Source organism: Epinephelus fuscoguttatus, linkage group LG3 (assembly GCF_011397635.1).
Source record: "Epinephelus fuscoguttatus linkage group LG3, E.fuscoguttatus.final_Chr_v1".
In the NCBI taxonomy this organism is placed as follows: Eukaryota; Metazoa; Chordata; class Actinopteri; order Perciformes; family Serranidae; genus Epinephelus; species Epinephelus fuscoguttatus.
The window spans coordinates 37,178,215-37,200,018 of NC_064754.1; the positions used below are offsets into that span (position 1 = coordinate 37,178,215).

The following is a 21,804-nucleotide window of genomic DNA, read 5'->3' on the forward strand; positions in this document are numbered from 1 at the left end:
CCAGCGGGTGTCAAACATGACAATATCATCAGTTACTGTACACTGGGACATCATGTAAGGGACAGGCACACCTTATCTTTGCTGACTGCTGTCAGTCAGTGATAGAGAACACAATGAGCAACAACTTTGTCTTGACCTGTTTTAACTTCCCTGTTTCTCACCCTGCAACCTCTTTGCCTCTCTATCTCCAGCCTCTTTTTCCTCCTCTCCCTCCTGTTTGTTTTCCTCCCTCTAAGTATCTCCTGCTAGTGCATCTGGGCCGAGATGATACTGAATGTTTATGTTGGTTGGGATGTCCTTGAGAGAAAAGTGATGACACCGATGATAAAATGGCAGCGGAGCCTCACACCTGGGCTGTATTAGGACAAATGACCATGAACCAAAGCGAGGATACAGCTGCCTCCATCTTTGTTTTTGTTGCGCCAATAATCCTTTACGATATATTGTCTGTGCTGCATTATCTTCCCACATGAGACACTGTGAGATACCGGACACTGGGCGGTGATAGGTAGTGGTGGGACATGGGGAGACGAGACTCCTGGCTGCCGTTAATGAGGTTCCTCTGAGGTGGACTGGACCTCTCGTTTCCAGCTCATAGTCTGGGAATGCTGTTTCACTGGGAACGCTACTCCTTCATCCATCTGTCAGTCCCACACTCCTTCCTTCTTCTACCTAATGCTCAGTGATCCTATACTTATGATATCCATGCAAAGAGTACCCTGGATGCAAGTAAAAGACATTTTTTCCTCTTTAGCTTCAGCTGAACAAAAAAGACCCAGGAGTCTGCGGGAAGAAGCGTGATCTTTAAAAACACAGGAGTTGAGTGATCATCTGAGTGAGAGATGCCCTGAATGCCTTTTTCCATTCTCTGTATTCCCAGACAACATTAAAGCATGGAGAGATTCAAATTCATCTCTGCTCTTAAATCATGTACACTCGACTGCACGGTCTCTAAATACAAACAAACGGCTTGAGAGGAAAGCACTCAAGTTCTCTGCTGTGGTCCCGTGCCTGTGGGCATATAATCACAAAGCAGCCAAGAACAGAAATACTAATCTAAGATCACTTAACAGGTCACTGGCAAAACAAGGTCGCGGTTCAGCTTTCTCATTTGGACAAAACTTGCGAATATGGATCATGATATCCTCGTCCGTGTTCAGCTTTAGTTCTCACAGGCACAAAGTCTACATCAAGTGTCACAAGATGTTAGCGTGCACAGTTTCCTAAAGTGTTGGAGCTCTCAGACAAGGTTACAATGAGTGCCTTGCTCACTACATAACGCAGTCTTGAAGGGCACATCACAACCTCTCAGCTCCTTATGAAATCTGCGGACCAATTTTGGCAGACCGACTTATTCTCTGGCCAGAGTTGAAAGTAGCCACAGCCTTGGACTCCCTCTCATAGCAATCATAAAACACAAGAGAGGGGAAAGCAGCGGTAAGACAGACACAGTCCAGTGGCAATATGGGTTTGGACATCAACTTACAAATTGCAAGTTTATTGTGTATAATTCTTTTATATGGATATCTAGCTAAGGTTGGATTTTTAGAGCTGGTTTATGGTGCCGTACTGAATAATGAACTTTGTCCTCATCTGAATTTTAGTGCAGAAAAAGCCATGGGAGTGTAATAAAATGACCTGGTATGTGTTTCTAACTCTCTCTGTGTGCTTATTAAAGGAGCACTTCACCCACAAAATGATCATTTTTATATTGATTACTCACCCCGTGTTACGGTAAATTTGTGAACAAAAACCTTCTCTCGCATGCCTCCACGGAGAATGAAAAATCCAAACCCAGAAGATTCTTCATGAATTGAAGTACAAGCGGTCCACATTTAAAAACAGCAACACTATATCAAAACATGTTTACAAACTCTCACACAACTCATGCAGTATAGTCCAAGTCTTATTTATCCAGTTGAATGCACATGCATTTTCACTAAAACCTTACTGTATAAAATTCAACTAGAAGTTAAACTTTTCCAAGCTCTCTTCAAAGCCAGATTCCATTGACACAAACGGTAATTTTACCAAGCTGACCACTAGGGGGCGGCTGGTCTACAGCTGCTTCATTGGTAGTTTGTTTGTGTTGTATGATTTAAGTGAATCCAAACAAACAATTTGAAATAGTGTAGAACTTTAACTAAAAGCCTAGTCCCAATTAAACCCCTTGTCTCTTTTACTAGCCTGGTGTAGCTACAGATTTTGACAAATAAAGGCCTGTCTCAATTAGATGCCAGATCTGGTTGCCAAGCAGTTCATTTTTATAGAAGTTTTTTTGGATATATAAAACCGGATTGTTGACTACCCACTTGAGTTAATATCAGTTAGCTGTTTAGATAGCACATACAAATATGAATGTTTAAACCTTTGTCAATTTGGAGACGCTACACATTTTTAGCTCGGTTGATTTTATTTTACTGAAAGCGCCAGAGAAGATCCTAAGTCATTCAGATTTACTTGCATGACGAAAAAACAAGTATTGACACCCTTCCTCTTAAGTGGTCATGAAATATGTGTCCATTCCACAATTACACTGTAAGTTATTTATATTCATTAAGTCCCCAAGGATTCACCAATCAAAAGAATTAGAAGTGTTTTTCACAGGAATTAATCCAAGTTATGAATATTGTTCTAAGAGGATAAAGTGGTGTTGTGTCAGTATGCCAGGTGCCGTTATCCTCAGGTGCCATGGAACAAGTGTCATAACATAACATATAATAGATATGGAACTTGAAGCCTTTTTTTATGCAAGTAATTTTCATACTGTTTCAAATGAATAATTTGATCATATATCCCATCTTTGCTTAGAAACAGTTTTGTATAAAAGGAATTAAAACCCTGTCCCATATAGATGCCCATCCCAAATATAAGCCTGTTGAGTTCAGTAATTTAAGCAAATAATAGCCTGGGCTACAAATTGAAGTTTTACATGTACCAATGTCAAACAATAAGACAAACTAATGAACTGATAGAGGCAGTGGTAGACCAGCAGCTCCCATGTTCAGGGTAAATTACTGTTTCTGCCAATGGAGTCTGGTTCTGAAGAGAGTGTAGATAAGTTTCCCTTCCAGTTTAGTTTTAGATAGTAAAGTTTTAGCAAAAATGCATGTGTTCGGGGAGTACTAAGCTTACGACTGGATAAATGAGACTTGGATTATGCTGCACGAGTTGCGTGAGATTTTGTAAACTGATGATTTAACACAGTTTTGCTGTTGTTAAATTCGACCCCCTGTGACTTCAGTTCACCAAGAATTTTCTTTGTTTTTGGATAATTTGCTTGCCAGAGGCAGGAATTCAGTGTAACATGGGCTGAGTAATAGATCTCCACACAATCCTTTTGTGGGTGACGTTTTCCTTTAAGGGACATTTCATGCTTTCCACACTTAATATCGGTAGTGTACAGTCATCTGGAGAGGCTAAAACTAGCTTTACAGCCTAAGTAACCAGTCTTCTGTGGTGCAAGAATGCCAAAGATGAAAGGTAATGGTGCTTTAAGGTCTAGATAAAGGGTGTACAGGGAGTAGTGGGGGGTTAGGGAGATTTGCAACACAAATCACGATAAACTCCAAGACGTGAGTGCAGATCCGTTTATTCCCATTGTGAACAGGAACGTCCTTGGTGTGTTCGACTAACAGAAAAAAAGAATAATACTTTGGCTCTGGCCTGAATTTTTCTCAGGGGGTAAATTGTATCAAATGTCCACCATGTTGGAATGAAGCAGCTTATAGCAGTAAATTAGATTAGCGGTGCTTGGCTGATGTGTGTGGGGAGATGACTTTGATGCGATTGTGTTGAGCTCCACATCCCTGACAGAGTTTGGGCTTTACACAGAGCGCAGTGGGGCTGGGGCATGGTCCCCTCCCTGTGGGTGTAGCCGCTTAAAAATAAACACGTATACATTCCCGTAACACACACTTTTTTACAAGCACTTTGAACAAAACTACATGTAGTTACATAAAGACACGTGCACACACAGACACACCACAAACCACAAGCAGATCAAATAATCAGCACTGTGTTTTGGATTGCCGGAAACAGGAGATGTTCTTAAGGGTGTGCGTGAGCGGACTGGTCTAACTAGTGTGTCATTATGATACCAGCTCCTGGCCATTGGCTTGGCACAGCAACTCCACGATGGGAGTCAAATTCAAGTTGACTTTGAGCCAGTGCACTCTTCCCAGGGGGTGATCCCATCCCGCAGTATCTTCGTCTTGGACAGTGCAGCTATTTTCTCACGTCACAACTAACCGAGGGGAAGGATGTGCCTCTATATCTGCACTCATGTTGCTCATAAACAGGGAGGCTTGGGTCCTTTTTGCCTAAATGGTTGGCAGGGAACAATGCTTGGCTGATTGCAGGCATTATAACATGTCGTGAAGCACTTAAGATTGCTCCGTGTAAAACCCTAGAATTTTATTTTGTTGTGCACCACCACACACGTAGCATCCAAGTCATGACGAATCAACACATGATCCAACTTAAGCTTGTTATACAGTGTTGTGAGGAACCTGCAGCTGGTGATGGGGGATGCAGTGGAATTAGATAAGTATGGCTTAATGGCTAGTGCATGCTGTTTCCTTTGTGCCGCCACCAAAATTGCCTCTACTGCTACCCCACCCTCAAACCTCAGGCACTTTATTACTTGAATACTGTTCATACTGTGTTGTAGAAAAAAACAATTCACTCTGTTTACTGCTCAGTTAATTGGTATGACCTTTTTGATGAATATTTTATGATATTGTTCCCACTTCCTATAAACAGCAATCTTAACCCATAAACGGTTTATAAGGAAAAGATGAGCTTAATTTGCTCAACAGAGTCAATGTGCTTTCAATATATAGCCTATTGTGTTCTGTTTTATGCATTGGTGGATTTTAGTGGGGAATACTGTATTTTTTACTCCACTGCATTTATTTGACAGCAGTAGTTACTATTTAGTTTTCAGATTAAAAGTTTACATAAAAAACATTTTTGAAAAGTTTATGAAATACTATGCATTGTAATGGATTAGTGGTTCCCAACCATCTTCTGGCTTGTGACCCCATACAATGAAGATTAAGGTCTCACAAGTCCAAGTGTCCAACTATTAGCAGCTCCACTTTAACTGCACCTACCTTTCCAATGACCCTGCTGTACTTTTACCGATATAGGATTTTGCATGAAGAACATTTACTTGTAACTGAGTACCTGAACATTGTTGTATCGGTTCTTTATTATATATAATTAAAGTAATTTAATACTTTTCCCACCACTGGTTTTACCTTGTTCAAAGCATCAATTAAAGTGTGACTAAAGAAAATCTGAGTTTTCTCTCTAAACACATTATACATGTCAAAAAAATGAAAACGTGAAAGGACAGTGAACTATACAGCACTGAATTGTGGAGTTAGACTGTTTTTCATCATTTTTATGTCCAGGAGTTTTCGGGTGGGCTCGAAATCATGGCTTGGTGACACACTGAAGCCATCCCTATCATAACCCCTCCCCCACTATATAAGTTTGAGTGCATCGCATCAGTGTCATTTTGTTCACCCAGTATATGTAAGCCTTGAGTTTGCTACGTTCAACAAGCTCTCGTAGCTTTTTCAGTCTAATGAATACACGAATAAGCAACTCAGTTAAATGCTGAAATCATTTAAACACAAGCAAAACAGCTGTTACAGTTGTCTTTCAGTCTGAATCAGCTGCCTGGCCTGGTAGTGTACTGCTGTGGTAGTGTACTTTGTGCTAACATTAGCTGCTGGGTTAGCTGCTAATGAGAGTCTGTCACTTCGCAGAGGCTTGTGTGTCAGCTCAGCTCCTTTAGCGGGCACACCCCCCAGCATTTCAGAGCAGAGAATACTGCTTTTTTTCACAATTTTGAAACCTTATTTTTATTTTGATTAATCAGTCCATGATCCAAAAACTCTCTTTCTCTTTCACATGATAAATACATTATCAAGTAGTTGCTTTTTAATTTTCTGTCGATCAGTCAATCAGCAGTTGAATGACCCTGATGTGTTTGTTTCTTACATGCAGCTCTGAAGAGGTCCTTTGAGGTGGAGGATGTCGACACTTCATCTCACTTGTCCCCCGGCTCCCGTCGGACAACCAACTCCCCTCATCGTAATGCCATGTCTCCCACCAGCATCTACTACCGCGACCTGGGCACTGCCGCCCCGGCCACCAACAACAACAACCTCAACTACACCCAGCCCCGCTCCATCATGGGTGGAGGGGGCTCCAAGACTCCTGAGCCTGTGTCACGCCGCTCTGAACTCTCCATTGACATCTCCTCCTCCTCCTCCAGCAAACAGATGGATAACATCACCAGCCCTGCGTCCACACGCTTTTCAACCAACAGCGCCCTAAAACGCCCTGAAGTCCTGGGCCACTCCAGGACCCCCGAGATGAGCCACAAGAGGGAGGTCACTTTTGCCAAGACACCTACTGATTCCCCAGCGATACGTCGCAACGAGGGCAACAATAATAACAACGGCACCAGCCGGGCCCCTGAGCAGAATCACGCTCGCAAGTTTGAGCCTCCCAGTCCTGGAGATGTGCGTAAACCTGACATCAGCATCACCAGAGCTCCCCCAGAAAACAACGGCCACCACCCAGCAGTGCACCACCCACACCACCCCAACCCTCACCACAACACCATTGTCACCACTTTCCGCTGCTCCTCGCCTAGTCATGGACGAAAATCCCCCAACCCTGACAGTAAGTTTGTTTATCATATTATACCCCTCAGTCCAACCCATGCCCACTGCCATCTCCTTTGTACTCTTTGTTTTTGTAGACAAATCTGAAGTAGTGCGCTTTCCTTCTTCTGATTTTTTTTTTTGCTATTGAGAATTTTAAAGGTGCCCTATGGAGTTTTCTTGTAAACAAACAAAAGTTGTGTTTACATTCACAAAAAAAAAAAAAAAATATTACTCACCAAAATGTCCAGCTCTTCGTGTTTCATTATCTTGGTGCATTCGCATCACGATCAGTGATGATCAGTGGACTAGTGCAAAACCACGGGCAGGAATGTGAATTACATTACGTGCACATAAATGTGCACCTGTGTAGACATGCATGACACGACAAAAAGGAGGACCCCTTCATAGAAAAACAACTTGATAGCACCACTCGAGGTAAACCACTCCACAGGAGCAGCTTAACAACATCTTAAATCCTTGCTTACGCCGACCTTCAGTAGTTTTATTTCTTGCCGCAGTAATGTAAGTGTAGTCCGGGGAGTGTCAATGCACTGTGACCTCACTAATGGTTACAGGTGATACACAACACACTTCTGAAATACAAGTTAAGCCAGGCTCAGACTACGGGAGTTTTGGGTGGATTTATCCCCAGTTCACCCCTTCCCACAATCGGACCTCACAGGCAACGTCCCAAACTACTCGCAAACTCATCGGGCCCACCCTGATAATTATATAACATGCTTGATATTTAGGATTTAAAAGCTGGATGATTACAGATTACATCGGTATGGGGCAGCTGACAATGTTGCCAAGCAACAGGATAACAGGATAACATAGCTAGTACACTACTTTTGACAGATACTAAAACTCACATTGAAATCTGACCTCCAGTTCTCGCTAAAGAACAGACAACTTGCATTGACTAAGTCCAAACCATTTCCTTATCCAGATTATTTTCACTGCAAAGCATTGTTAGCATCATGGCAAGTCTTGTACCACATCAGTCTCCTTTTTGTTTACATCTTCTACCCCATGAGGTCGCATGAGGATTTACATTCATGCTCCCTCTTGCATGATAATCTTAATTATATCCTGAAGTGTGTGATGTGCTATGATTTTAAATCTTATAGTGTGTGCATATTTGAGATTAGAGATAAGAACATCTGTGAAGTTTCTCCTCAGGTGCGTGATACAACCGGATTTTAAAATTGCTTAAGATTTAAAAAATCCTGTAGTCTGAGCCCGGCTTAAGTCCTTTAAGATCAAGTAAACGGAAAAGGCATGCAACCAAACAATGATACAAATCCTAATAACATGCTGTCTAATAACATGTGTAGTTCAGTAGAGAGGAAATAGTTCCGTTATGAAACTGCTCACAACTGCTGTTGAGTCTTTCAGATTTGTCTGTTTGGCAGTTGAGCACCACAAGCCGAGTGCCATCTAGTTCCATTATATTGGAGAAAAGGCAGAGATCTCTACGGCTGATATCTCCAAAAATTGGCACCTCAAACCAAAACAAACTAGACTGATAAATACCACTACAGGAAGGAGGAAAAATCTGTGTTTTTGATTTTGGGGTGAACTGTCCCTTTAATCAGTCACTGAGACATCTCTGTGAGCTTGGCCTGCCTGCCTAATGTGACGGTTTAAGCTGTTGTTGTGAGAGGTTTATTTTTGTTTGGACAGTCACACAGCAAAAAACAGCCCCAGTATACAATAAACTAGATATAGTCACTATAAATAGATACATGTAAAATATTAAGTTCTGTTGTACTTTGATACACTGAGGCTAGCTTTTGTTTGTACCATATATTCCTATACTGTGGTTTGGTTGGTTTGCTATTTAGTGGTGTACTTTCTGGGATGTTGGTTGTTGATTATAATGGATTGGCTCATGTTTGTAGAATGCTAACGAACAAACTGCTTACATTTGTTCCCATGCTTTGATTCGTCTCCGTCTCTTTATACATCATGTCTTTTAAATCTCATTTGGTTGTTGGCTTGTTGTGTAAAAGCGTAGCAGTGCTTTGGTGCTGTGCTTCAGCGCAGCAGCCTGTGTGATTGCTTTAGCACAGACCTCAAAGTTTGGTGTGACACTGTCATCAGTGGAAAAGAGATTAAAGTGAGTGTAACAGGCTATCTTAAACCTAAATAAAACCAAATTACATTTAATTATGTGCAAAGGACAGGGAAACACTTCACTCTCTTGGCTGTAAGTTATTTTACATTCAAAGCCAACTGGGTAACAAAATGTCACATTTTCCAGATTACATTTCATTTGGACTCTGATTCATTTGGGTTTTTTCTTCTGACTTCATGTCTTTCCTGTTCCTTTCTGCACTCACACTGAGCTAACAGACTAACCCAAGTATCAAATCTCTCACTAAGAAAAAAGGCAGTAACAGGAGCAGCTTTCTGATTAGTCTGATGTCTGCATGTCTGTCAGCAACATAAGTAACCATGTCCTTGGAGGCTTGTCTGTCAGTAGGAACGGCAGACTGTATGTCTGTATTTGTGGTAATCCATGTCAGTTCTTAAAGCATTACTGGAGCCAACGTTGGCTTTTGTTATGTGATGAAAGCCTAACCTTGGCAGTACCAGAACATTAGTATAGTAGTTAGATAGTCAGTAGTGCTACAGTTTCAGTAAAACTATGTGCAACAGGAAAGCAAAGATTTTAATCCACAGGGTTACATTAGTTTCTCTGATACATCTTATGACACAATACGACATACAGAAAACTATTAGTGCATATGTTTCTATGCAGTAAGTGAATGTTTGAGATTTTTACTGACATTCTGTTCAATCCTGTTCTCAAGATACTGCATGTAGAAACACACCAGTACACATGCCTATTTATTAGGCCCTGTCACAACTACCGAGCTATTTCTGTAAATATGGGGGAATTTAGTCACCCAATTGGGATGTAATTAGCCTGTTAAATGACTGTTTTCTGTGGTTGTAAGCCTCATATCTTTGGGTCAGTAGGGGCCCACTGCACCTATAGGTAGGTTCAGAAGGCTGTTATCAGCCCATTCAGTGGCCATTACCAGTTTGTTAGGTTTCACTGTCACTTCCATAAGATTTAGGCACCAAAACAATGTGGTTAGGTGTAGAAAAAGATTATGGCTAGGCGCAAATATTTCGCACGGGACTCAAATCTTAGTCTCTTTGGTGAGAGTCCTGTGTTTTACCCTAACCCTTGACCCTGTGTCCCTGGAGTCTTGTTTTTGGCCACCTGATGAATGTAAGTCCAATATTCACTTTCTTCCAGCAAAGTTATTGGTCTTGACCAACTGCTAAATGCTTTACTATGTCAACCAGCTTGTCTCTAGTTGTGTCTATCTGCTGTTTGGTGCTGTGCAGGTAGTGTACAGTGGTTCTTAAGAGCTTTTTTGGTGAAAACAGCTGTCCACTGTGGCCGAAAATTGAACGCTGAGAGTGAACCAGAACGGCAAAGTTGCAACCCAAAGCTCTTGATGAAATATAATGATGGTGCTTTCTTGTTGATTTAGGTAATTTAATGTTATATGCTCCTGGTTTATTCTTTATACAGGCTATAAGATAAAATACTGCATTGACATTTTGTAGTCAAATGTCCCACACAGTATATTAACTGTCCCACTGCCTGTCAGAGTGTGTGTCCGTCTCAGTGTTTCATGTTGTACATGTAATGTTTCTACTTAAAATGACTATAAATCTTTGGTTTGTTTCTGTTTTCCATGGTTCGCTTCAGGATAATGGGGGTGGTCGACGCTCATTTGTCCACAGAGAGAGAGGCCCTAATGGGGTCTAAATGAAGGGTGACCTGCCTGGAGGGCCCAGGGGCTCTGACTGGGCCCACCCAGCTTTGCCTGTAGCTCACTATCAAGAGAGCTGAAACAAACAAGAAAAAACATCACAACACTTATAATGGCACTACGGTCACAGATTTGAAATGATCATTAATTCAAATATTGAATATTTAATAAAATATAAAACACTTGAGTGCAGGTCATATCCAAGGCATGAATACATGGCTTGCTAAATGATTATTTGCCCTACTGATCCAATTGTAAGTGCTTTCAGCTGATTTTCTTCTGACATTAATTTGAAAAAGTGTCCACATAAAAGAGCATGTGGAAATATTACACATAAAGACTGCCTAACTTTAGATTTTTCCATATGGATGTCAAAAATGTCTTTGGGAGTCTATTAGATAAGCTGCTTTCCTGCCCATTCAGTTTTTCCAGGAGGAAATGACATCACACGTCATTTGTGCGCACACACAAAGGCACACAGAATATCCTGTGCTCCCTTCCGTGTTCTGTCAGCGTGATTGTTTCTCCTGCTGCGTGACCTCACTGCAGTGCGCTTCCTGTCTCAGGGGTCATGTGATCTAAGTCAGTCAGCTTCCCAGCAAATATCCCTCTGTACTTTGATCAAAGTATCCCGGAGATTGACACACACTCGGGTGTTTATGCAAAAGGTCAGCATGAAAAGGATTATGGGCACTCATACACATACTGTAGAGTAAACCGCAACTATTTGAAGATCACTGAAGAGTAAATATGTCATGTTTTTTAGCATGATGACCTTAGGCAGCGGACGTCACGCACAAACACAGACACATAGACTAACTTCCTGTCTAGAGCTGAAACACTTTGTTGATGAAGCGATAAGACTATTGACAACAACTGGATCAGCAGCTGTTTTAATAATCAGTTATTCATCAAGCAAATATGCCAACAATGTGCTTTAAACTGCTCCTCTACTGTGATAATTCTTATTTGCTACTCCAGTTTAAACTGAATCTCTTTTGGTTTTGGACTGTTGGGTGATGCGGTGCGTAACCCATGTATTTTGGTACCCTGGAAATCCAGAGTTCTCGCTAGAGCGCAATTTGAATTTGCTCAGCGAGTCACTCTAGCAATCAGTAATGATGCTCATTACCCATGCTGTCGGAGCCAAGCTGCACCAATCACATCGGTGTATCTGATATAGGCGGGCCAGAGGTGAGCTAAACAGATGACGACAGCACTGCGACAACGAAGTCCGGAATCAGTCAGTAAACATTACAAGATGGCTACGGATGAACACCAGTTGTTTGAAACGGCTCTGGCCGCTACAATGAACGAGTTAGACTTGGCTTTTTCTCTAAAAGAGGAACAGAAGACAGCGCTCAAATCTTTCCTTTACAAGAAGGACGTTTTTGCTGTTTTGCCCACCTGATATGGCAAGAGTCTAATATACCAGTTAGCTCCGCTGGTAGCGCTCTGGATACGTCATCCCGTGTATTGTTCTGATTGGTCGTAGTGTTATCCAATTGCGTGCAGTGACATTTTCAAATGCATGCTTGGTGCCGCCCCTTGAGTTGGGCCATTTGCATTACTCATAGCCAGACCCTAAATCATTCTAGATTTGGGTCTGGATTTCCAGGCTAGTATTTTGGAAGGCTGTGATCACATGACCAATGCGCCGACAGCAGTAAAGAAAGAAGTAGCCCTGAGCAAGCCAATAAAGAGGCAGGTCGGGGTGGTGGATGGGTCACAAAACACAGGACTTTCCCCAGGAGACAGGTGTTTGGAATGGTGTAAACTTTAAGGTACCTCCTCATGTTGTTTTTCCTAAGCCTAACCAAAATAACTTTACTTGCCTAAACTGAACCTCCGTAACTTCACATTAATTATGTTACTTAATGTTAAGGACATAACGTCATTTGCGAGGCACTGATTCATAGGATATGATATATACTGTTATGTGTGAATTATCATAGGATGTCATACGCACCATTGTATGAGGATATGTCACCCCTTTAATGTAACTGATGGTTTGGTGGATCCTTCATTGTACACTTATGTTATAAGAGACAAGTGTTGCCCAAAGCATATGAATTTTAGTCAAGATGCCAAGGTTTCCAATATATTAAATTGTCAGTTCAATTGAATTACAAGGAAATATGAATACAATGAGTACAAGACATCCAGACTTTTCCATTAGGTGTCATTTGAAGCCATAAACTTTAATGTTTCAGTCACTTTAACTGTAAAATATAGCTTTGGGTGCTGGAGGACAAAGATAGAGAATCTATATATGTATGTAACTGATGAGATCAGTGACATTAGATGTTAAGAAGGAAAATGACAAGGAAAACCGTGACCATCAGGTTCACTTCAGGCTGCAGACACCAGACTCATTCTGATGTGTATCTGCTCTGCTCCGCTTTGTCAGCCAGACACGGAACGTTATCTTGACAGGCAGGCCTGCTGTTCATCAATCCATCAAACACAGCAGAAAGAACTTTATCTAACATCTCCAGACAGAAGAGCGTATAGACCACCTGTGGTCACAAGTGGCGCATTTCTCTATCATTCGTCAGACCAGCTTTCACATTTGGGAAATTTTGTTTAAACTGGAGAACCGGTCTGAGCCAGATATGTTCTTTACATTAGGAACCTAGTTGTTGTGGGGCCTGGAACTAACAAATATTTCCACTATTATTTAATTTGCTGGTTATTTTTGTGATTAATTCTCTTATAAAATGTCAGGATACAGTGGAGACATGTTGCCTGTTATCATTTCAAACAACTCAGGATAATATGTTCAAATTTCCTGCTTAATTCAAACAATTAAAGACTAACTATCACATATGTCAAGAAAAGCATCGAATGCTCATGTTTGAGAGGCTGGAAGCAGTGAATATCTGTCTTTTCTTTTTTGCTTTAAAAGGAATAAATTAATTGTTTATCATAATAGTTGGCATTTTATGAAGTAACTGACTAACTAGCTTTTAACTAATATAAACCATTGACAAAATAACTGGGCTTTTTGATATTGTTGAGACAAGAACTTGCTTTCATTTAACACCAAAGATGGACTGCTTTCTTTTAGAGCCACAAAGATTAATCGATTAGTTGTCTATATAACTATTAGAATAATCCCCAATGGATTTAAAAATTGATTTATCGATTTGAGCAATTTGTTAAGAAAAAAAGGTCAAATTACTCTTCTTCCAGCTTCTCAAATGTTAATATTTTCTGCTCGATTTACTCCTCTTTGACAGTAAACTGAATATCTTGTGGCGTTGCGGACAAAACAACATTTGAGGATGTCACCTTGGGCTTTGGGAAACACTGATCAACATTTCTTATAATTTTCATATATTTGATAGAACCAACAACTAATCGATTAATCAAAAATAATAGATAATAATCGTTGCAGCCCTCCTTCCTCGTATACTGCAACCACTTCTCGACAGGTCATTACACAGACTTGACCATAAATAGCGTAGTTATCACTGGGATGATGGGACTGTAAGGTTATCACAAGGGTCACATCCAGCAACCTCATTCAGCAACTGCTTTAGTGTTTTATTGGGATACAGAGATGGAGATGTCCGTCCCGACCGGATTTCTATAATAGCACTAAGGAGAGCGGAAAGGGAATAAATAGCTCAAGTGTTGATAGTGCTGCTTTCTGCCGTGAGGAAGACATGTGTATTCACTGAGGAGTCACTTTGTGTAGTGTCATTGTGTCCTGTCTTCCTGTTGTAAAGAACAAAAGAGTTAACCTGATTTCAACCTTTGCAGATTCTGTATGCTGAACTGGAATTTGTCCTTATATCGCCTAAATAAACACATTATCTTGTAGTGCATTTGTTTTCCTAATTGAGGTGTAGTAATTATGGAGGAAAGAACAAGTGAAGCCATTTGTCTTTTATTTGAACTGACCTTCTGGAAGTGGGGAGGAGGGGACAGTGGAGGGCGATGGGCGATTTGTCTCTGCCTGTCCACGGGTCAAGAAAGGGCACAAACACACACACTAACATAAACACTTTCTTCATCTCACATTTTTTGTCTTACTTTTGTTGTCTCTCATCGACACACCTACACAAGCACACGCACACACACACACACACAGACACCCTCAGGCAAAGGTATATCCGAGGTCAATCCTCTCCCAGTGTAATTACTCTGGACTGATCCCAGATTATTACTCAGTGTGACCCGTCAGCTAATTACCCAGAAGAAAAGGGAGAGAGGCAAAGAAAAGGAAAGAGAGATTTTTGCATACGTGCTTGTGATAGGAAACTGTTGCTGACTGAGAATTACATAGTTGCTAAGTTGCAAATGTGGCTGCATACCTCCGAGGCTCTGCAGTGGTCGTACCTGATGAGATTTGGTCTGAGGAAGCTCAAAACTATCCCAGGGGCTGATACAAGTCTCCCCAGTAGAAAACTAATCAATTAAGTAAAATTCATCACAAACTTCAGAGCACTTTTTATTATTGCTGGTAAAAAAAGTTGTCTTTTAGCAACTTTTGGTCTCATCATGTTAACTGGTCTTCATTTCAGTAATGCTTTATAATAACCAGCACTGATAAAATGGCAAACCGAATTAAACTTTAGTTAATAGATATTTTTGAGTATTAACGAAACAATAAGATGATAATTAATCATGTTTACTAAGGGACTGTTCATTATTTTTGAGAAGGGAGGGGGAGGTGCATGTTAAATAACTTTTTAAGTGTTGGGAAGGGACTTACGTTTTTTCATTTTGGCATGGGGAGAGGCATACAACTTTAAATGATTGTATTTGTATTTATTTTATGGCCAGTTTTCCTAAAAATTGCCAAAATGACACAATTTATCATAGCCAGAAAAAAACAGAAATTATCGTTGGATTTTCAAATTTGCCACAGTCCATGAACACATCATGTGTGATGAATGCTTCAGAAAAAAAATAAATAAAAAAATAAAATCTGAGCCTAAAATCGTGTTATTTTTCAAATTGGTGCTTAATGCTTTATAAACCACTTAATAATCATTAAATAATTGTTATAAGCATTAGTTGCAATTTTATGATCCATCTGAAGTTAGGTCATTAGGTCTTCTTTTTTTTTCTTTTTTTTTTTGTTTTGCTAGATGCAAATGTATATCAAAAAGACTGACAAAAAAAAATCAGGGACCTTTTTTTCATCTTTGCCTAAAGAGGATCACAGTATGATGTTCCTCCACTGAGGCACAGATTGTCCCTGACTGTGTCTTTGACTGAGCTGCCAAACACTGTTCAGTTTTTGCTCACTTGAAGTCATTGAGCCTCTAGACTATTACGTCTGTCTTTTCAGTTCAAAAATGTCCCACGGTGATAACAGTGACAAATGTCACTTCTTATTATCTTGAATGTGACTTTCACTGTTGGTGTGCTTCTTAAACAAGCCACCAGGAGGCAGTGTGTGACAGGTGAAATTTGTTCAGACACGGAACCTGGATTTCAGGTGAAATAAAGCTGTATTTCCTCTTCCTTTAAAGTCAGTCTCATTCACAAAGGAATCTCTAAATGAGGGGTGTACTTCTGTCCTGTCTTTAAGAAGACTGAGCTCGATAAAGCTTCTTCAAACAATGTTAGGGTCAGAGGCTGCGTCTGCACTGATATACCGGTGCAGAAACACATCCAACACACAGATGTCAGCCTTTTTCCGTTCATGTTTTTAATACTCCAGTATATCACTAGGAGAGACAAATATTCAAAACATTGTCTTGCAGCTCTTTGAAGTGTGGACACTAGAAAAGTGGACATGAAAGGTTTTCCTCTTTTTTTTAAATTAGAGGAGTAGGAGGGAGGAGGAGCTGAGAGAAATGGGAAAGGATCAGCCCCAGATAAATACACACACACACACACACACACACACACACACACAGAGTTCCACTCTTCCCCAGATAAGGCTTTCGGAAGTTAAAGTTTACATTGAGCATCTGGGGGAAGTCAAGGGTTAAAGAAGTTTCCCACCACTGCAGAAAGACCTCTGTCCTCTTTAGTCATCTCGCCAAATCCCACAACTGCAGTAAGCAAACAGTCCCTCTTCATTCACTTTCTCTTGCATGCTGTGAAGCCTACACATTCACACATTTCACACACATGTACAGGCACATACATGTTTAGGTACACGCACACTGCTTCCTCCCATCGCACTGGGAATACGACTTCTGGAATGATTACACTGTGTCTTCCACAAACCAGCTTAACTTTGGATACACACACAGACTCACACAAACATCCTTTATCAACCCTTTTCCATCACTATAAGATAAAAGACAAAGATATGGGCCATCAGCACTTGATGAAGCAAACTCAGATAACGTTTAGTCTCGGTTGACATTATCTTCACTCTCCGGGTGAATCCCCGCTCTTGTTTATCCAGATACTAGACTCGGCTGTGGTGCCTTTGTCCAAGAAACTGATGGGAAAATCATGTCCGTTATCTTGGCCATGGAAATAAAGAAATGGAGCCAGAGTAATGTACGGCCTTGAAACGGAAAAAAACCCACCATGCCAGCATGAGCCATAGAGTGTGTTTCAGTGTCATCAATCAAACATCGCTGACCTGGAAAAATGGGCCATTAAATACTTTACTGAATACCTAATTTAACAGACCTGCAATGCAAATGTCTTACTCACAAAGAAAGAAAAAAACACTGTGAAATGTGTGAATTCAACGTGTGAATTTGATGGGAGCATCTGCAAACTATATTTACACTCAGAGTTGTTTTAATGAAGAAGAAAGGTTCACACGAGGTGAATTTTTCTCCGCATTCTTTGCTAATGATGTTTGGCCCACTTGTCGGCTGATAGAAGACATACTCGAATAACAAAATTGTTTTGTGTGTGTGTGTGTGTGTGTGTGTGTGTGTGTGTGTGTGGACAGACAGATGGCCATTTGTGCCACAGTCCTGCCATCTGCTGAAATGAGTAGATGAGAGTAGAGTGAGCAGAGGGATTCTTGTGCGAGGGTGTGAGTCTGTCTGAAGTGAGCATGTGTGGAGAATGAAAAACGAGAGGGTGCAGTCTTTTCCCGTATGTTACACCAACTACAACTGACTACACAGTTGAGTGGGTGTCCTACTCCGCGATGATATAGCAGCTTATGGCCATTAACATAATGTTAAAGTCAGGATGAAATGGAAAAGATACCTTTTTAACCCTTTCAGATGACATCCTTGGTCGTGTTGTGCATCTAGTGTAGGCCAAAAAAATCAATTTCCTCATATTCTTATATCAAAATCCAATCGTGTTTTCTTCCTGTCAACAAAATATAACATTTGCTTATGTAAGTTTGTACTAGCTGATTTCAAATATCATCCATCAGTCAACCTGCAACTTTCAGCCTCACAGAGATAAAATTAATTGGCTAGCTAGCTTGCAACAGCATTGTACATCCAGGCCCCTCAGTAGTATGCCAGACTTTGAAGCCAGTTAAAAGACAACTCTCTTATTTGTCATTTCCTCGTTCCTTTATCCTCGCTTGAACCTGGAGTTGTTCTGTGTGCCATTTGGAACACTGTCCCAAAGCTCTTAGCAGCGAGGATTGAGGAGCGAGTAGGGATCGCTGAAGAGCGTTGAGCCAGGATACATGAGAGCAGCCTTCATGGAAGTCTTGTTTTCATGGCCCCCGTATTGGATTGATCGGACGCCGCGGCTGATCAGGCTGATCTGATACAGCACATCATACTCACACTGGAGTGAAAACAGATAAGAGATTAAACTCAAGTGTTTCACTCCCAAGTTGAATTTGATTTGTTTCCTGACTCACCATCAAGTTTAAAAACAGCTGTTTAAATTGTAGGTCTGAACCTTATACTTTTTCTTTTCACAATCTGTTATTTCCCCCCTGAATGTTTATTAGGCTATAGATACAATAGTCTGTTAACAAGAAACACTTTTTACCTTATTTACTGTCATTTCCATTTAGTCACACCTGAGGCTGATAATTCTCGCACATCGGATTCATGAATTACCACTGCAATTTTCCCTTAAACATGTGGCCTAATAAATAATTTCCAGTATTCAAAACACATTCTAATCATATTCTGAGTTATTCATGTGCAGGTGTTTGTTACACAGAGAAAAAAATAGCTCACTGTTGCTCTGGCAGTTAGAACGTTGTGCCTTTATTAGCATGAGCACCTCAGTGCATGTGAGCAGACACAAGCTCCAACAAAAGTCTCTCCAGCTGTTAAATCCAACTGACAGTTGATGTAACTGTGATCAGCTGCCACCGTCATTAGAAACGGATGGCGCTTCACATGACAGTCCAGTGGAAACGTCTCATCTCTCCAAAAACTTATTTCCTCATTTCCCTCTTCTCACATGGTTTTCTTGCATCTCTCTGTGCATCCCTGGTGATAGGGACTGAGACGCACGCGAAGGACACAAATGAGGAGAGCGTGGATGCGATATAATGGACTTGGGATGAACCCATAGTGGCCAAACTGTGGAATTACAACTTCCAGGTCACATGATGCCGTTGGGCTCAAACAGATTTTTTTCCCATATACTTGCATTGGTAAAAGAAACGTCTGTTTATCAGTGGATATATCTTTTGAGCATCATATCACCCACGAAATGACACAGTGAATCACAATCAGAACTTGATCCACTTGATCCAACTTCAAAAGTCTAGAGGAGCCACACAATTAAATCATTCTATCCATATTCAAGTTAGCGGAGAGCAGCTGCTCTATGAGCCCAATTATGTGGAAAATCCGGGTAATTTTATACCTAGGAAGTCAAACTTTTTTTGGCTTCATGCGCCACTGAGTATCTTCCATAAGAATGAATGGGGCCCTGCCTCCAACACTGTATCCAGCTCTCTTTATACATCCATGGGTACATCGGATTGTTCACCAAATGAAACCTTACATTGTTTCCCCGAAATGCTGTGGTTACGGGCCCACTGGCTACAAAATACTCATTTTGATGAAAGAGGTGTCTGTGACAGCTCCAGATTAATCACTACAACTTTTACAGTGGACTGCTTCAACGACCACATGTGGCATCGTCTCTCTCTCTGACCAATACTGCTATTACATTAGGGTCAGAGATTTAGGAGTGATATGCTAGCAGCTAATTTAGCCTCAAGCTAGCCCCAAAGAGAGATGAGGAGTGGGCTGAGGAGGTCTGATAAGCTCACTTATTTCTAACCCCCAGCACAGAGTTTCTTTCCAAATTCACCAAAGCAACAGTGACTCAGGTAACATCTTAATGAAATGTACGAGATTTTGCGTAGCTCTCTCTAGAGCCCAAAATGTTTTTGTACTTTTTCCAACATATGCAGTATTACCATCCAATACCTGTAAACAGAGTTCCCCTTAAAGTATAAATCCTGCACATAAGCTGGTCTGAATCAGTTGTGTTAAGGAGATTAAGAATTTAAGACAATAGATGATTAGATTTGATCATGCAAAGCTGAAATGCAAAGCTTTGGGTAGCGGATGCCACAAAACCACTCAAAGCGAACATATTCACTTGGAATTTGTGATTTTAGGCAGTGTATAAAAATCCACCGTTAGAGTGTTTCTCCTCATAAACAAAAAATCAATCCCAGGACTACAGATGCACGAGTTGTTTTGAAGTGCCGCAAACAAAATTAAAATCACACTTCCAATTTGGCAGAATATGTATTACCAAGTTCGTAAAAACATCATGGTGATGAAGTGATGCTGAGTTTCAGTGCCATTTACTCTGTTTGTGTAAACAGTAAAATCCAACTGTGGAAGCTCTGATCTCTACTTCAGTTGTGAAACTCTCAGATCACAGGCAGCACTGTGTAAAGATAAAACCAAAGGAAAAAACATGGCATCTACTGTTTAACATAGCATTGTGTAACTGTTCAATGCAGGCAGAGCAGAAGTAATACATACCATTTCTGGTAATAATCCTCATTGCCTCTTTTACGTTTAAGTACCCTCACCTTTCTCACCCCACACATTAATGTTTTAGATTAGCCGGTTGAGCCTCGTGCAGACGTGCTACTTAGCTAACTGATTGGTGTCTCAGTTAGGAATACCCAGGCAGCTTTTTTTTTAATCATCAAGGACACTCTCAAATCTTAACTTTGCAGTAATTGGCACAAACTTAAAAGGCACTCAAAAGCAGAGTCTGGATCTTAAGTCAAAACTGACGTTTGTAGTGATGATTTAGAGATTTAGAGAATATCACTGCAGCTTTTTGGTTTATGGGCAATTAGCTTTTTGGAGGAACACCATCAGCTGTTGAGAAAAGCCTTGGCAGTAGAGCCTGGAAGAGCTTTTGGTGAACTTTGACCTCCAGCCTTGATGGCGTGAAGTGCTTTGTGATGCACAGCCGACTGCAGACGTCAACATGACTTGCTAGAAGAGGAGGCAGATGGAGGAAGCATTCTTGCAACTGAAGATTTGGAGGAAAGGGCAAGTTGCTTCGGATGAGTTACTGTGTGTTACGCACTGGCAAACTAGAATTCAATATTCAGTGGAAGTTCTTCTTGTTTTCCAGTCTTGGCAAAGAGATTTTGAATGTAACACCAGTCCAAAAAGATGATGGTTCATGATCTCTAGAAGCAGAAATTTCTGTCTCTCTGCACATGGAAGGTTTCTATTATAGATAATTAGCATCATAACTGGGCTAGATGTTTCTGGAAGACATGCAGAAACCGCACAACGAGTTTAATCACAGAGCTCCTTCCATCTTCTCTTTCGTTTCTGGAGTTGAGTCATCCCTGTCCCTCGCCCCCGCAGATGTAGCGAGGGGCCAGGGATTCCCCAGAAGGCCGATCCCTTGGAGTCGCTGTGTTTATTGTTCATCAGGGAAGGCTTTGACTCCAGAACATCAACAGAAATAGAGAGTACATGTTAGTGTGTGTATGTGTGTGCATCGGGAAGTGTAGTTTTTTAGATTAGCTTGTGTTCATCTGCAGAATAGTAGGCTGCCACGGGCTGGGAAATATTCAGAGGCTTTCTCGTCTTATCAGAGTTTTATTTTTTTCTCGTTAAATACTGGAAGCAAGAGAAAGAAGAGACAGAAAAGGGCAAACAGAAGACATGACTTCTACTTGCAGTGAGATACACAGCAATCACGAGATGGATGCCCTTTGTGAGTATCTGTTTAGTTGTCTTCTGTGTCTGTGGGGGAGCTCGACTCTTTTAGACTCTCCAGAGGCAAGAGGGACAACTGGTTTCTATTAAGGCCAATCAAGTTGAAGCATTATGTATCCTCTTCTGATGGGGAATGTAGGAAATGGATTCACAGAAACATCCCAGGATGCTGGTTGAACATTTGTTGCAAACCTCATTGTTTAGTTGAAACAAATCTGCATACTGGAC

General features: G+C 40.9%; 1 protein-coding gene across 4 annotated transcripts in view; it reads left to right on the top strand.

Moving 5' to 3' along the window:
• septin9b (septin 9b) overlaps positions 1–21,804 on the top strand; it is a 99,221-nt gene that overhangs the window by 34,543 nt on the left and 42,874 nt on the right. For 3 of the 4 annotated variants that reach the window (XM_049570364.1, XM_049570355.1, XM_049570347.1), the window contains exon 2: positions 6,022–6,705. In XM_049570364.1, coding sequence (XP_049426321.1) covers positions 6,022–6,705 — 684 coding nt within the window. Of the gene's footprint in view, positions 1–6,021; positions 6,706–21,345; positions 21,575–21,804 lie in introns of those variants that run through there. The other variant, XM_049570373.1, reaches the window with a different exon arrangement.